General features: G+C 39.8%; 1 protein-coding gene across 3 annotated transcripts in view; it reads left to right on the top strand.

Moving 5' to 3' along the window:
- TDRD3 (tudor domain containing 3) overlaps positions 1-11390 on the top strand; it is an 87387-nt gene extending 75997 nt beyond the window's left edge. For 2 of the 3 annotated variants that reach the window (XM_081326485.1, XM_081326483.1), the window contains 2 exons: positions 9343-9468; positions 11190-11390. In XM_081326485.1, coding sequence (XP_081182611.1) covers positions 9343-9462 — 120 coding nt within the window. In that variant the 3' untranslated portion in view covers positions 9463-9468; positions 11190-11390. Of the gene's footprint in view, positions 1-7868; positions 8010-9342; positions 9469-11189 lie in introns of those variants that run through there. The other variant, XM_081326484.1, reaches the window with a different exon arrangement.
- The last annotated feature ends 3456 nt before the right edge of the window (positions 11391-14846 follow it).

The raw sequence follows: 14846 nt of genomic DNA, 5'->3' as shown, positions 1-14846 counted from the left end.
GCTTTTTGGTTTTATATATATATATACGCAGATGATACCACTCTAATGGCAGAAAGTGAAGAAGAACTAAAGAGCCTCTTGTTGCGGGTGAAGAAGGAGAGTGCAAAAGTTGGGTTGAAACTTAACATTAAGAAAACCAAGATCATGGCATCTGGCCCTCTCAATTCCTGGCAAATAGATGGGGAAGAAATGGAGGTAGTGACAGATTTTATTTTCCTGGGCTCCAAGATCACTGCAGATGGGGACTGTAGCCAAGAAATTAAAAGACGCTTGCTCCTGGGGAGGAAAGCCATGGCAAATCTAGACAGCACACTAAAAAGCAGAGACATCACCCTGTCAACAAAAGTGCGTATAGTCAAGGCTATGGTCTTCCCAGTTGCAATGTATGGCAGTGAAAGTTGGACCATAAGAAAGGCTGAGCGCCAAAGAATTGAGGCCTTTGAACTATGGTGCTGGAGAAGACTCCTGCGAGTCCCTTGGACTGCAAGGCGATCAAACCGGTCAGTCCTAGAGGAGATCAATCCTGACTGCTCTTTAGAAGGCCAGATCCTGAAGCTAAAACTCAAATACTTTGGCCACCTAATGAGAAGGAAGGACTCACTGGAGAAGAGCCTAATGCTGGGAAAGATCGAGGGCAATAGAAGAAGGGGACGACAGAGAATGAGGTGGCTGGATGGAGTCACTGAAGCAGTAGGCGTGAGCTTAAATGGACTCCAGAAGATGGTAGAGGACAGGAAGGCCTGGAGGAATGTTGTCCATAGGGTCGCGATGGGTCGGACACGACTTCGCAGCTAACAACAACAAAATATATATATATATATATATATAAATTTATATATATATATATATATATATATATATATATATATATATATATATATATATATATATATATATATATATATATATATATATATATATATAAATTTATATATATAAATTTATATATATAAATTTATATATATAAATTTATATATATAAATTTATATATATATAATATATATTTCTGCAAGCTGACAAGGGAGTTTATCAGTGCTTCCTGTGTGTGCTTACATGTGTGTGTCATGTATGTGTTTTTTGTATGTGTTTTGCTTTGAGAGGGGGCAACTAAATTTCATTTTTGATGTGTGCCGTTGTCCCTACAGTAAAAAAAATGACAATAAAGGTTATCTTATCTTATCTAATCTTAAAATCTAGCTTTTCCTAATCCGTTTACTTGTAGCATATTCGGAGTCTTGTTTCTCTGACATTATTTGGGTCCAACATTCAACCAGGATGAAAAATTTGAGCTTTCCTCACACATAGATCATCATCATCATCATCATCATCATCGTTATTGCTATTGTTATTGTTATTATTATTATTAATCATCACACAGTCAGCCAGTTGTTCAGATTGGATTTGGCATTTTTGTCTACCTATCGTGTCCTTAGCAAGGACCTGGGATAGGCAGATGTGGATGTTTGATGGTATTACAGATATCGTCGCAGGATGGAAGCAGTTCCTAGTAAGGCCGACTTTCGCAACTGACTAATGGCGAATTTGTCAATGCCAATGGTGTTCAAGTGGTGCTCCAGTTGTTTTGGGATTGCACCCAAGGCGCCTATTACTATTGGTACTAGCCTTGCTTGCATCATTGTTGTTGTTGTTTGTTGTTGTTGTTGTTATTTATCGCGTAGCACATTCACATTGCATTTCAGTAAAAAGGAACACGGGTAAAATACAAAACACAGGATATAAATTCTGAAGTCTTAACAGGAAGATTGCAAACATATACAGGAACTCCTCCACTTCCTTGAGCCCAAAATTTCTGTCGCTAAGCGAGACATCTGTTAAGTGAGTTTTGCCCCATTTTGCAACTTTTTTCACCGCACTTATTGAGTGAAATCCCTGCAGTTGTTAAGTCGGCCACACAGTTGTTTAACTGAATCTGCTTTCCCCGTTGATGTTGCTCATCAGAAGATGGCAAAAGGGGATCACATGATTTCGGGAACCGTCATAAATGTGAGTCAGTTGCCAAGCATCCAAGTGTAAATCACGTAACCACGGGGATGCTTCAACGGTCATAAGTGTGAAAAAAAAACCGGTCCTATGTCACTTTTTTCCAGAGCCGTTGTAACTTCCATCGCTCACCAGGTGAACTATTGTAAGTCTACTTTGCAAATATAATTTTTTTAATTTCATTTGTCGCAGCCAGGAAATCAGTGAAATCTGCGTTATAGGCTCTCTTTCGACACTCTGTGTTGGACAGTTACAATTCTGTTAGGTGCACAATTCGGGGAGGGTATTTTGCCCCACTGATAAAAGGACATCTGCGCATGTACCGTGTGCCAATGGGAATTTGCTTCAGTGTTGCACATATTTCAACGGCCTGTGAAAAGATGCATCTGCCTTAGCAGCATAAAATTAGCGCAAAAGGGCATAGAAACCACTTCTCCACCTAAGTGCCATCATACACGCACATTTAAGTGTAAAATTGTTCTCAGTTTTATGGAGCTTTGCTCGATAGCCATTCCATCTGCCAACCTCGTTCATTTTAGCCATTTTCAAGCAACTGAATAGTGCTACGGTCTCGGGAAAACGAGAACCTACCTATTCTACACTCATTCCAAATCGAAAAAAAATATTTTTTAATTGTGAATGCTTAAATTTATTCCCTTGAAAGTGTTACTGATGCTAACGGGAATGGCCTAAATTTTTATTGATTGCTAATAAACCATATGTTTATCTTGAATTGAAATGGATCTTGCAAAATCTTCCAGGCTTTTTTTTCCTTCTTTTTTTCTTTTAGACTAGCGCGCTCAAAAATGCTGGCTTAAACTGTTAAAATCGTTTAAACGTTGCACTAATGCGAAATCTGATAGCTCTTTTAAATAATCTGCTTCAGCATTCTATCACTTTTTTAAAAAAACAAAAACCTGTCTGTTCTATTGTTCGTATTTCCAGTAGGGATACTCCAAGGAGCATATGGGTAGTATCTTCTTGATATGTTCCCTTGATGCTTCCTAAGTTTCTGTTTTAAAGTTTTAACCTCGCAGAGCGCAGAGCAAAGTGCTTTTCATATATTATTTTTTTTTTCACTTTGTGAAATGTCACTTTGATTAATCAGGAGAATGATTAATTACCAGCTTTTAGCGTTTTGGTTTTGTTTGTTTTTTGGGGTTTTTTTTTCCCCTCAGAGGCTGTCCAATTCACCTAGAAGGAATAGCAAAAAGGGGACAGCTAGAGATGAGAATGATTTAGTATCATACATGCGGTGTAAGTCTCGGTATACTAGAGCTTGGGAATTTTAAAAAGAAAAACTATTTAAGCAGAAGAGAGGTGGATCTGTCAGCCATTTTGTCTTTCAAGTCACTTTTCTGGACACCGAAGGTTTTATAACAGGTTTCGTGGTAATACTAATGTTGATATATTTTAGCCTCCTTTTCATTAAATTCTACAACGGTCTTTATGGTGCGTCTGTGCATCTTTCAAAGAATTAACATTTAAAACTTTCTAGAATTAGGCTGTTTCGTGGATGTATCCATAAGGGATTTAACTCTTACCTTCATTCAGGATTACGATGATGGTGGGGATGATATCAGGGTTGACATTTGCGTTTTTTTTTCCTTCCCCCTCTGATGATTAATTTTTCTTTCTTTCTTTTCCCACCCTTGAATGAAATTTGGACTTGTTCTGCACAAATCTGGTGCCTTCCTTGCTCTTAACTGCCGCCTTTTTAGATGTGTTTCCACTTGAAATGAAAAAAGCTACCTTGAGGGGTTATTGAGCACTGATTTGTGAGGGGGCATATCCAAGGCTTAAGTGGACATTGTTTCCTGCTGGTTCAAATATCTTAAAAAAAAGAAAGAAAAAAAAGAGGAGGAATTGGTTGTAATTTTGCTTACATCTTTGGAGCCTTTATTTGTGGTCTCACCTGTACTAGATATTCAGGATTAATCTTCTCATCTTATTGATTGGAATCTATGAGTAGCCAATTTGAGAAAAGATGAGCGCCTATGCTTCATACTCAGTCAGAAAAAGGATAAGATTAAAAGTGCTGACTTAACATTTGTTGAGCCTATTAAAACTACGTCCCCAAAGAGGATTAATTCTCAGGAATCAGTCCCTGATATTTAGTGCTGTGTGGTATGTTTTTAGCTTCTCCTTTCTTTCTCCCAATTTTTTTTGGCTTTCAGTCCTTCTAACTGGACTGAAATTGAATTACAATTGCAAAAATGTAGAGGAAATGGATTGGATGTCTGAAATTCAACCTAAATATTAAAATGTAAGATAACGGCTGTTGGAATGGTGTATGTAATTTCTGGGTGAATTGCTTGTGTGTGTGTGTGTGTGTGTGTGTGTGTATATATGTATGTATATGTATATGTATATGTATATATATATATATATATATATATATATATATATATATATATATATATATATATATATATATATATATATATATATATATATATATATATATATATATATATATATATATATATATATATATATATATATATATATATATATATATATATATATATATATATATAATTTTAATCCTTAGCCTTAATTAGCTCAGCTGGATTTGTTGGTCTGCAAATGTTATGAACAAAAAAGTCTGCCTAACTCTAGCAAACTCATTGAAATGAAATTGTACACAAAATAGCCTCGTCTCTTGAAATGCTTGCTTCTTGTGGTGTAAATACCAGAGATATAAGTGATACCTTAAATTTCCACATATTTATGATGGATTATAATTGGGATAGTTAAAGAACAGTTGTATTTCAACTTTGATTTATCTCACACTGTCTCAGATGTTCTTAGAGATGAGACGTTTGGTTGCTGTCTATGTACCATGCTGTGCATAACATCAAGCTATTATGTGGCTGGCTTGTTTTCAGCAAACCATGGGGAAGGGTTGGCAGAACACTATAATAATCAACCCCAGAGTGCTTTCACTGTGATGTGTCATTGATGAATGACAGAATCCTATGTTTGTGCTCCACCCATCACGTTCGGGTATTGAGAGAAGAAATTGGAAAAAATACTACAACTTCTTACTCTTAAAGCTTCTTCTTCAACAGACCCTGCCTATATCACCCTAGCTTAGTGTTCTAGATGAACACTGCCATTGATTGTAATATATACTCGCCCTCCTCACTCTATAGCTCTACTTCTGTAGGATAATTCTGCATCATCTTCCATAGCCATGATGTGGAAATGATGAGAATTAGGATATTCATCTGGATGGAATGGGATGAGATGGGATGGAAGGAATGGAATGGAATGGAATGGAATGGAATGGAATAGAATAGAATAGAATAGAATAGAATAGAATAGAATAGAATAGAATAGAATAGAATAGAATAGAATAGAATAGAATAGAATAGAATAGAATAGAATAGAATAGAATAGAACAGAATAGAGAAAATAGAACAAAACAGAATAGAACAGAACAACAGAATAGAATAGAATAGAAAAGAAAATATGGAATAGAATAGAACAGAATAGAATAAAGAAAATAGAACAAAACAGAATAGAACAGAACAACAGAACAGAACAGAATAGAATAGAATAGAAAATATGGAATAGAATAGAACAGAATAGAATAAAGAAAATAGAACAAAACAGAATAGAACAGAACAACAGAACAGAACAGAACAGAATAGAATAGAATAGAATAGAAAAGAAAAGAAAATATGGAATAGAATAGAACAGAATAGAATAAAGAAAATAGAACAAAACAGAATAGAACAGAACAGAACAACAGAACAGAACAGAATAGAATAGAATAGAATAGAATAGAATAGAATAGAATAGAATAGAATAGAATAGAATAGAATAGAATAGAATAGAATAGAATAATAAGAGTAGCTTAGCGTAGAGTAGTGTAGAGTAGAATAGCAGAGTTGGAAGGGATCTTGAAGGTCTTCTAGTCCCTTGAAGGTCTTCTAGTCTGACCCTCTGCTCAGGCAGGAAATCCTATAGCATTTCAGACAAATGGTTGTCCAATCTTTTCTTAAAAACTTCCACTGCTGGAGCATTCACAACTTTTAGAGGCAAGTTGTTCCACTGGTTAGAGGGAATGATGATTTGATTTGTATCAATCTCATTGTTTCATTTCATTGCATCTAGTACTTTAGAAAATAGTAGACCAATTCAGAAATTAAATTGGGTCATAACAGTGTTTCTAAAACAGCATCAAAGAGGATCACATCATGGAACATCTAAGCACAATTTCCCCAATTAATTGTTGACCATTTCTGTCTTTCTGGAAATAAATAATAAAAAAAAGAATTGCACAAACTAGGTGTCTACTGTAAAATTTCCATTACACAGCAATGTGACCTCTGCAAATAGCGAAAAGGTTGTATGACCAGTTAATTCATTCTGTCAGAATTCACCATGCTAATGTCACTTAATTTGGTGTAGATGTTCCTGATTTTGTACGACTGAAGGAAAAAAAATATCAAAATACAACAGTGAAAAATTTACATAATGTATCATTTGAACGTGGAATGGAATACGAATGTAATTTTCAAGTTTCAGGAACCTGTAGAAATCACAATATTCACAATATATATGTGTGTGTGTGTGTGTGTGTGTGTGTGTGTATAATTTCAACACAGTGATCCTACTCTGTGCCAGATTTTTGCATCACTGGACTGCAAAGGATACCAGTTTAGCAGCGAGCTCTCTTGGCACTGCTTTTATTGATTTTATTGATTAAATTCCACGTGAGAGAAGAAATTGGCAATCCTTCTGTCAACCGTAGTCTACTACAAACAATCTTAATGCTGCAGGTTAGATGTATGACTAACTGACTGCGCCTAAGTTATCTTCCAAAGCATGTATTCCGGCTCCCGTAGGATTTAATTTTTACACGGCTGTTGCCAAGTTCATATTCTACCCTCCATTACTTCAATCTGCATGTTAGTGGAAGCTAAAGACGATGCTATTTTGTCCCTTTGTGTGCTAGCCCTATGTTGTCAGACCAAAATGATGGAAAGAACTAGGGCCAGGGGTAGGCAACCTTGGCTGTTTTATGACATGTGGACTTCAACTCCCAGAATTCCTGAGCCAGACATGCTGAGGGGAAAGGGAGAGGTTTTCCATGCTGAGCCATGCTGGCTCAGGAATTCTGGGAGTTGAAGTCCACGAGTCATAAAAGAGCCAAGGTTGCCTACCCCTGAACTAGGCGAAACCCAAAGTGGCTGTAGTCACCTGGAGAAATTGAAACATCAACAGTATCCCAATTGAACAGCTGATGGTCTTGAAGTGTCTATTCATTTACTGTATTTTCAGTTCTTCCTCTGCAACATTAACTTAAGAGCCTTGGTGGAGCAGTGGGCTAATGCCTCCTTAAGTAACACCAGCTGCCTGCAATTAGTGCAGGTTCGAGTCCCACCAGGCTCAAGGTTGACTCAGCCTTCCATCCTTCCGAGGTAGGTAAAATGAGGACCCAGATTGTTGGGGGCAATTAAGCTGACTTTGTAATAATGCTGCTTGGGGTGTGTGTGTGAAAGCCCTAATAAGCAGGCATATACATAGAAGGAAGGCTACTGCTAAGCTTGTAAGCCGCCCTGAGTCTTCGGAGAAGGGCGGGATATAAATAGAATTTAAAAAAAACCCTCTTCAACTCTTAAGTTGCAAATGCAAAAAGCATCTAGGGCAATATAGCCTGATCCTTAAGCCATAACTACCTATCCCTAGCAATCAAATGATTAAAACTCAAAAGTACTAAACCTTCTGTTGAATGAGGGTCACGCTGTTGTATATAGTTGCATATCACCCGGGTAGAAGCAAGTCGACCTAAATTTCTGAGATCTGATTTTATAGTTTGCTCAGTTGCTCTCTAGATGGTTTTATCTTTGCAGAGGACCATATGAGAATCAGAGTCAGAATAGAAGCTGGAAGGGACCTTGGAGATCTTCTAGTCCAGCCCCCTGCTCAAGCAGGAGACCCTATACCATTTCAGACTGTCCAGTGTCTTCTTAAAAACCTCCAGTGATGGAGCACCCACAACGTCTGAAGGCAAGCTGTTCCACTGGTTAATTGTCCTCACTGTTAGGAAGTTGCTCCTAAATTCCAGGTTGCTTCTCTCCCTGATTAGTTTCCATCTGTTGTTTCTTGCCTTGCCTTCTGGTGCTTTTGGAAAATAAATTGACCCCTCTCTTCTTTGTGGCAGCCTCTCAAATACTGGAATACTGCTATCATGTCCCCCGTAGTCCTTCTTTTCTCTAGACTGGCCATACCCAAATCCTGCAACCGTTCTTTTTATGTTTTAGTCTCCAGGCCTTCAATCAGCTTAGTGGCTCTTTTTTGCATTTTTTCCAAAGTCTCAACGTCTTTTTTTGTAATGTGGTAACCAAAACTGGATGGAGTATTCCAGGTGTGGCCTTACTAAGGCTTTATAAAGCAGTACTTAATACTTCACGTGATTCTGATTCTATGGCTCTGTTTATGCGACCAGAGATTGTGTTAGCTTTTTTGGCTGCTGCCGCACACGGCTGGCTCATGTTTCAGTGATTGTCCACTTAACCACTCAGGTTTATAGAACTGGTTTATAGAACTGACAAATGCAAATATACAGGGATGAGACTTTGGCCAGCTTGCACTGACAGACAGGTGCACCTCCCCATGGAACAATCAAACTAATGTCTGATAGGTGGATTGTCCGATATTGCCAATTTGTGCAAATCCTGAAGTGCACATTGAGTATTGTCAAGTGAAAAAAACAAACCCTCCCTTTTCCATAGGTTGCTGAAGATTCCCAAATTTCAGCCTCCTTTTCCATCTCTTTTCCATTGAAGAGCCTTGGTGGAGCAGTGGGCTAATGCCTCCTTAAGTAACACCAGCTGCCTGCAATTAGTGCAGGTTCGCATCCCACCAGGCTCAAGGTTGACTCAGCCTTCCATCCTTCCGAGGTAGGTAAAATGAGGACCCAGATTGTTGGGGGCAATAAGCTGACTTTGTAATAATGCCGCTGGGTGTGTGTGAAAACCCTAATAAGCAGGCATATACATAGAATGAAGGCTACTGCTAAGCTTGTAAGCCGCCCTGAGTCTTCGGAGAAGGGCGGGATATAAATGGAATAAAAATAAAAATAAATAAATCTTTACAAGTTTCCATACTCGTTTTACCCAACTCCAGTTATCTTGATCTCAAATGTACCCATATTGGATCTGTGTTTTGGAAAAAAAACAAAACAACAACAACACAAACTAGCTTGTAAACCTGTCTCTGTGTTTCCTCTATTCTTCATTTTTTTAAAAACAAAGATAATTCTGTACAGATAAAAGGATATCATTGCGGCCACGTGCATTTCTAAATCACGTTGTTTACTTGCAGGAGGAGGAAGAAATGACTTACGAGCAAACCTTAGAATTTCGCAGAGGGGGTGATGGTCAACCTAGGCGCTCAACACGGCCCACTCAACAGTTTTACCAACCGCCAAGAGCTAGAAACTGATCAAAGGTAAATGATTACTTCCTACAATTTTTTTTTACAAAAATAGCTCTGTTCCTCTGGAATTCCCTTGACATTCCAAATTGCTCTGAAAAAGGCACATGCATATCCCTTTTGATACCTTTTATATCAAGTATATTTGATACCTACTATGTTACTTGAAGAGACGCGGTGGCTCAGTGGGTTAGGACGCTGAGCTTGTCGATCAGAAGGTCGGCAGTTTGGCGGTTCGAATCCCGAGTGCCGCGTAGCAGAGTGAGCGGCTGTTACTCGTCCCAGCTTCTGCCAACCTAGCAGTTCGAAAGCACGTAAAAATGCAAGTAGAAAAATAGGGACCACTACGGTGGGAAGGTAACAGCGCTCCGTGCGCCTTTGGCGTCTAGTCATGCTGGCCACATGACCACGGAGACGTCCTCGGACAAGTGCTGGCTCTTCGGCTTTGAAACGGAGATAAGCACCGGCCCCTAGAATCGGAAACGACTAGCACGCATGTGCGGGGGAACCTTTACCTTTACCTTTTATGTTACTTGAAAGTAAGACCTACCCTGAAAATAAGCCCTAGCTTGATTTTGGGGGCATGGGCCTAGTATAAGCTCTAGTTTTAGGGTGAGGCGCATGCCTAAAAATCAAGCTAGGGTGGAGGTGGGGGGATGGAGATGCCCCACGTGCCCCGCACCCGCTTATCGTTGCAGCCAGGCCTCCCATGAATTGACACCTGCCTTGTCTTCCCGGCCCACTTCTTCTTCGTCCCCGGCCTCCATTTCGTTGTCAGAGGCCTTCAGGAAATGCCTCTAGCTGAGAATGGAGCTCCGGATTGAGGCACGCGGCACACGCACCCCGCCAACCTTCATTTCGCCATCAGAGGCCTTTCCGGAAGGCCTCTGATGGAGAAATGGAGGCCGGGGGCAACGCACGCGAGGTGAGACCATGGAAAAGACACTCCCTGAAAATAAGACTGGTGCCTCTTTTGGAGGCAGAAAAAATTAAAAATAAAAATAAGATCAAGTCTGATTTTCAGGGAAACACGGTATGTCCGGCCTGGTTCATAATTGGGTGATCAATGCAATGCAAATGCTAGGAAAAAAAAAATGAAGGTGATGATTAATGAAGGGTTTGTCAGGCGTGAAGAGTCAGGATCACAGGCTAAGTTCCCTTTAAGCTGATTTATTGTTCGTGCCTATACACAAGATTCTAGTCCGCTAGCGGTCAGTACTAAACTGGCACTAGATAAGAGTCAACAGGATTCAAGAAGAGTTGTACTGCGATCATTTATGGGAACGTAAGGATTCCAGGGTGATTCCACTCTTGACTCTGCCCCCAGGCCAGGGGTAGGCAACTTTGGCTCTTTTATAACTCGTGGACTTCAACTCCCAGAATTCCTGAGCCAGCCATGCTGAGGGGAAAGGGAGAGGTTTCCAAGCTGAGCCATGCTGACTCAGGAATTCTGGGAGTTGAAGTCCACGAGTCATAAAAGAGCCAAGGTTGCCTACCCCTGCCCCAGGCTCTGCCTGCTCTTCTCCAACAGAGTTGTAATGTACGTCATTTTAGTGCATACAGCTTAGAAGCCCTTAAGACACATATTACAGCGGTGTGTAAACGATCTGTGTCTTGTTCAGTCTCTTTTTTTCCAAGTGTTCTCTATTTGATAATAACACGGGCAAATTATCCCGATGAACAGAAAGAGTAAAAGTGATGAAACTATGCCAACATTCTCCTTTTTTCTGCTTCAGATGTTCATTGTGGCGAGATCCTTCTGCATTTCTTCACGCCTAAAGGAGAATGTTTTCGAAAGATCCAGACGGGGAGTATCAAAATCTACCCACCACAGACTTTTTTTTTAAGTTAATGCTGTGAAGCTAAACTTTTTACATATGAAAAAAAACAAAACACAACTTGCTAATAGTGACATCAATAAAAGCCACCATGCTCAACACTGTCTTTGCTTTGTGTTTTCCTGATTGCATGAACTGTAATTAAGAGGTCCTGATCTCTCTCTCATATCAAAGAATTGATGGACTCTATTAAAAATTCAGACTTGAAAAACTGAGAACCGAGAAGGACCTGGTTTTTTGCAGCAATATAACAGAGGCTGACACATTTATTAGTGCTGCCCCAGTTATGGTACTGCCAAATCACTTAAGGCTCTATTAGCATGCATTATATTTACTAGACAGAATTCCTGCCCCAGAGATCTTACAGCCCCAAATCTAACCCAATGGAAAAAGAGAAAAAGAAGGAAAATAATATATGTTTTAAATAACAATAACAATAACAATAATAGAATTCAATATTTTTCCTTCCTTCCCTCCCTCCCTTCCTTCTTCCCTCCTTCCTTCTTTACCTCCCTCCCTCCCTCCTTATTTCCTTCCTTCCAATAATAATAATAATAATAATAATAATAAGAATAAAAATAATAAGAATAAGAATAATAAGAATAAGAATAATAAGAATAAGAATAATAAGAATAAGAATAATAAGAATAATAAGAATAAGAATAAGTTGGAAGGGACCTTGGAGGTCATCTAGTCCAACCCCCTGCTAAGGCAGGAAACCCTATACCATTTCAGACAAATGGCTGGCCAGTCTCTTCTTAAAAACTTCCAGTGTTGGAGCATTCACCACTTCTGGAGGCAGGTTGTTCCACTGGTTAGTTGTTCTAACTGTCAGGAAGTTTCTCCTTAGTTCTAGGTTGCTTCTCTCCTTGACTAGTTTCCATCCATTGCTTCTTGTCCTGTTTTGAGGTGCTTTGGAGAATAGCTTGACTCCCTCTTTTTTGTGGCAGCCCCTGACATATTGGAACACTGCTATCATGTCACCCCTCACCCTTCTCTTCGTTAAACTACACATACCCAATTCCAGCAACCGTTCCCTATATGTTTTAGCCTCCAGTCCCCCAATCATCTTTGTTGCTCTTCTCTGTACTCTTTCTAGAGTCTCGACATCTTTTTTACATCGTGGTGACCAAAACTGGATGCAGTATTCCAGGTGTGGCCTTACTAAGGCATTGTAAAGTGGTATTTGTACTTCACGTGATCTTGATTCTATCCCTCTGTTAATGCAGCCTAGCACTGTGTTGGCTTTTTTGGCAGCTGCAGCACACCGCTGGCTCATATTTAAGTGATTGTCCACTAGGACTCCAAGATCCCTCTCACAGTTACTACTATTGAGCAAGGTACCACCTATACTATACCTGTGCATTTGATTTTTCCTGCCTAAATGTAGAACCTTACTTTTTTCACCACTGAATTTCATTTTGTTAGATAGCGCCCAGTGTTCGAGTCTGTCCAGATCCTCCTGTATCTTAAGCCTATCTTCTGGAGTATTGGCTATTCCTGCCAGCTTGGTGTCATCTGCAAATTTGATGAGTTCCCCATCTATCCCCTCATCCAAATCGTTGATGAAGATGTTGAAGAGCACTGGGCCCAGAACAGAGCCTTCCTTCCCAATTTAAACTGTCCCAAATCTCAAATTCGCAGTAAGTGAGAACTGAGGAGGAGGAGGAGGAGAAGAAGGAAGAGAAACTAGAGAATCACTGAAATATTTCTTAATTTTGTCCCTGCTTTTACTTGCCATAAGAGTGCATTGATTTTTCTCCGCCTCGGAGTGGTTAGCTAATGCGAAGGGCAGTGGCATAGTGAAAAATAATGGTCTTTGTCATCTCAATTAGTAAGATGAATGCCAATGGCTTTCCAGGGACACGCAGTGAAATGAATGAGAAGTCTGTTTTCATATTGCATTGTTTACCTCAAAGACATTCTGGGTGGTGAATGATATTTTTTTTAAAAAAAATCCCAATAATTTTACTTATACGTACCTGCTCTGCAAAGGTGAGCATTCATTACATTATAAGACGTGAGCATCACTTCCAAAGCAGAGTGAAAACCCTCTATCATTTATTGTTTTCAGGAGAGGCTGAAATGACCTGGAAAAGAGAGTCAGCTGAGAAAACTTTGCTGGAGCCAGTTATGAAACAACCCACCTTGTTTCTAAGGGTCGTCCTGAGCTAGCTCTAAAGTAGCTCAACTCTCTCTTACAGTAGTCCTTGAATTAGAACCGTAATGGAGCCTGCCCGTTATGATCACGAATCTCGGTATTTGTAAAGCAGGCTGGTGACTGACCTGATTTTCTGACTTTTTTCCCCCCACAGTGGCTGTTAAGTGAATGCCACAATTGCAAAGTGGATGCCTGGGTCATTTTAGCACCACAACCATGAAGTGAACCAGTGGTTGGAAAGGCCTGGTTTTGCCATAACGCAAAGTAAATGTCACTTTTAGGTGAAACCGTCACAAAAGTGGTCACATGAGTGTGGGACCTTGCGAATGGCTGTAAATGCGGTCTCCTGCCTCCGTCGGAGGCTGAATCTGCTGAGGAGAATGAGCTGGAATGGGACGGACGCTATGGAGGTCGAGGGAGAGGTGTCTATGGCTTCAGAGGAATGTGGGGAAGAGCAGGCCGAGGCAGGCCAGGGCCCTTCAGGATTGGGACAGGAGAAACAGGAGAGAAAGAGTTTAGGCGATGAGCAAGGGTCACCCCCTCCTGATCCTAGAGCACAGAGAGTGGAGAGAAGTAGGGAACAACGCAGGCAGGCTCAACTCAACTACACCCCTCTCCACAAGTCACACCTGGAGACTGAGACTTAAGGAGACGCTGTGGGGAGAGGCATTTGTCGGGAACAAACGCTGATTCCTTGGAGTTTTCTGTGTTGTCGCTGATCTCTTGTTCTGTGTTGTGATTTCTGCTTGGAAACCCTGAAACTCTGACCATTGGACTGGCTGACAAACTTGATTTGGTGTTCAAAGACCTTGGGTTGTATTTTGGCTTCTCTTCTGAAACTGCTCAGGCAAGCTTGTATTTCCACAGACTCATTAGACTTTGGGTGTATGTTTCATTCCTTGTTATCTATGTGGCCTTGAGTAAATTACTCTTCTAATCAGACTGTATGTGAAACTACTTGCAGCCAGAGGCGGCTGAAGGTGTGTGTGTCTTACTTTGTTCTGGGGCTTGCCAGAAACGTGGGAGCATTTGGGGAAAATTTGGAGCAATTAAAGGGTGGTTTCTTCCCCCCCCCCCAAGTTTTATTGGTTTTTCAATTAAAATCTACATATTTAGAAAGCATCATGGTGACTGGGTAATCAGGAATTCAATAACAGAGTTTTCAGTACATAATTCAAGTTACATTATCAAAACGTCCTTCTCGATTTCCCTTAACATTTCATACAACCAGTGTAAACTAATAAATTTCTAGAAATAGCATGGTCAGTTAAAAAAATTGTCAATTCAATTTCATTGAGATATATCTATGTCGTTATTAAATTTTACCTAATTTTGATTTTAATTATATTATTGAAATTTAGCCTTTAACATCCCAAATAATATTCACAACTCAA

Source organism: Vipera berus, assembly GCF_964194415.1.
Source record: "Vipera berus genome assembly, chromosome: 4".
Lineage (NCBI taxonomy): Eukaryota > Metazoa > Chordata > Lepidosauria > Squamata > Viperidae > Vipera > Vipera berus.
The sequence above is the reverse complement of the archived record's forward strand: the minus strand, read 5'-3'. Positions and strand labels throughout refer to the sequence as shown.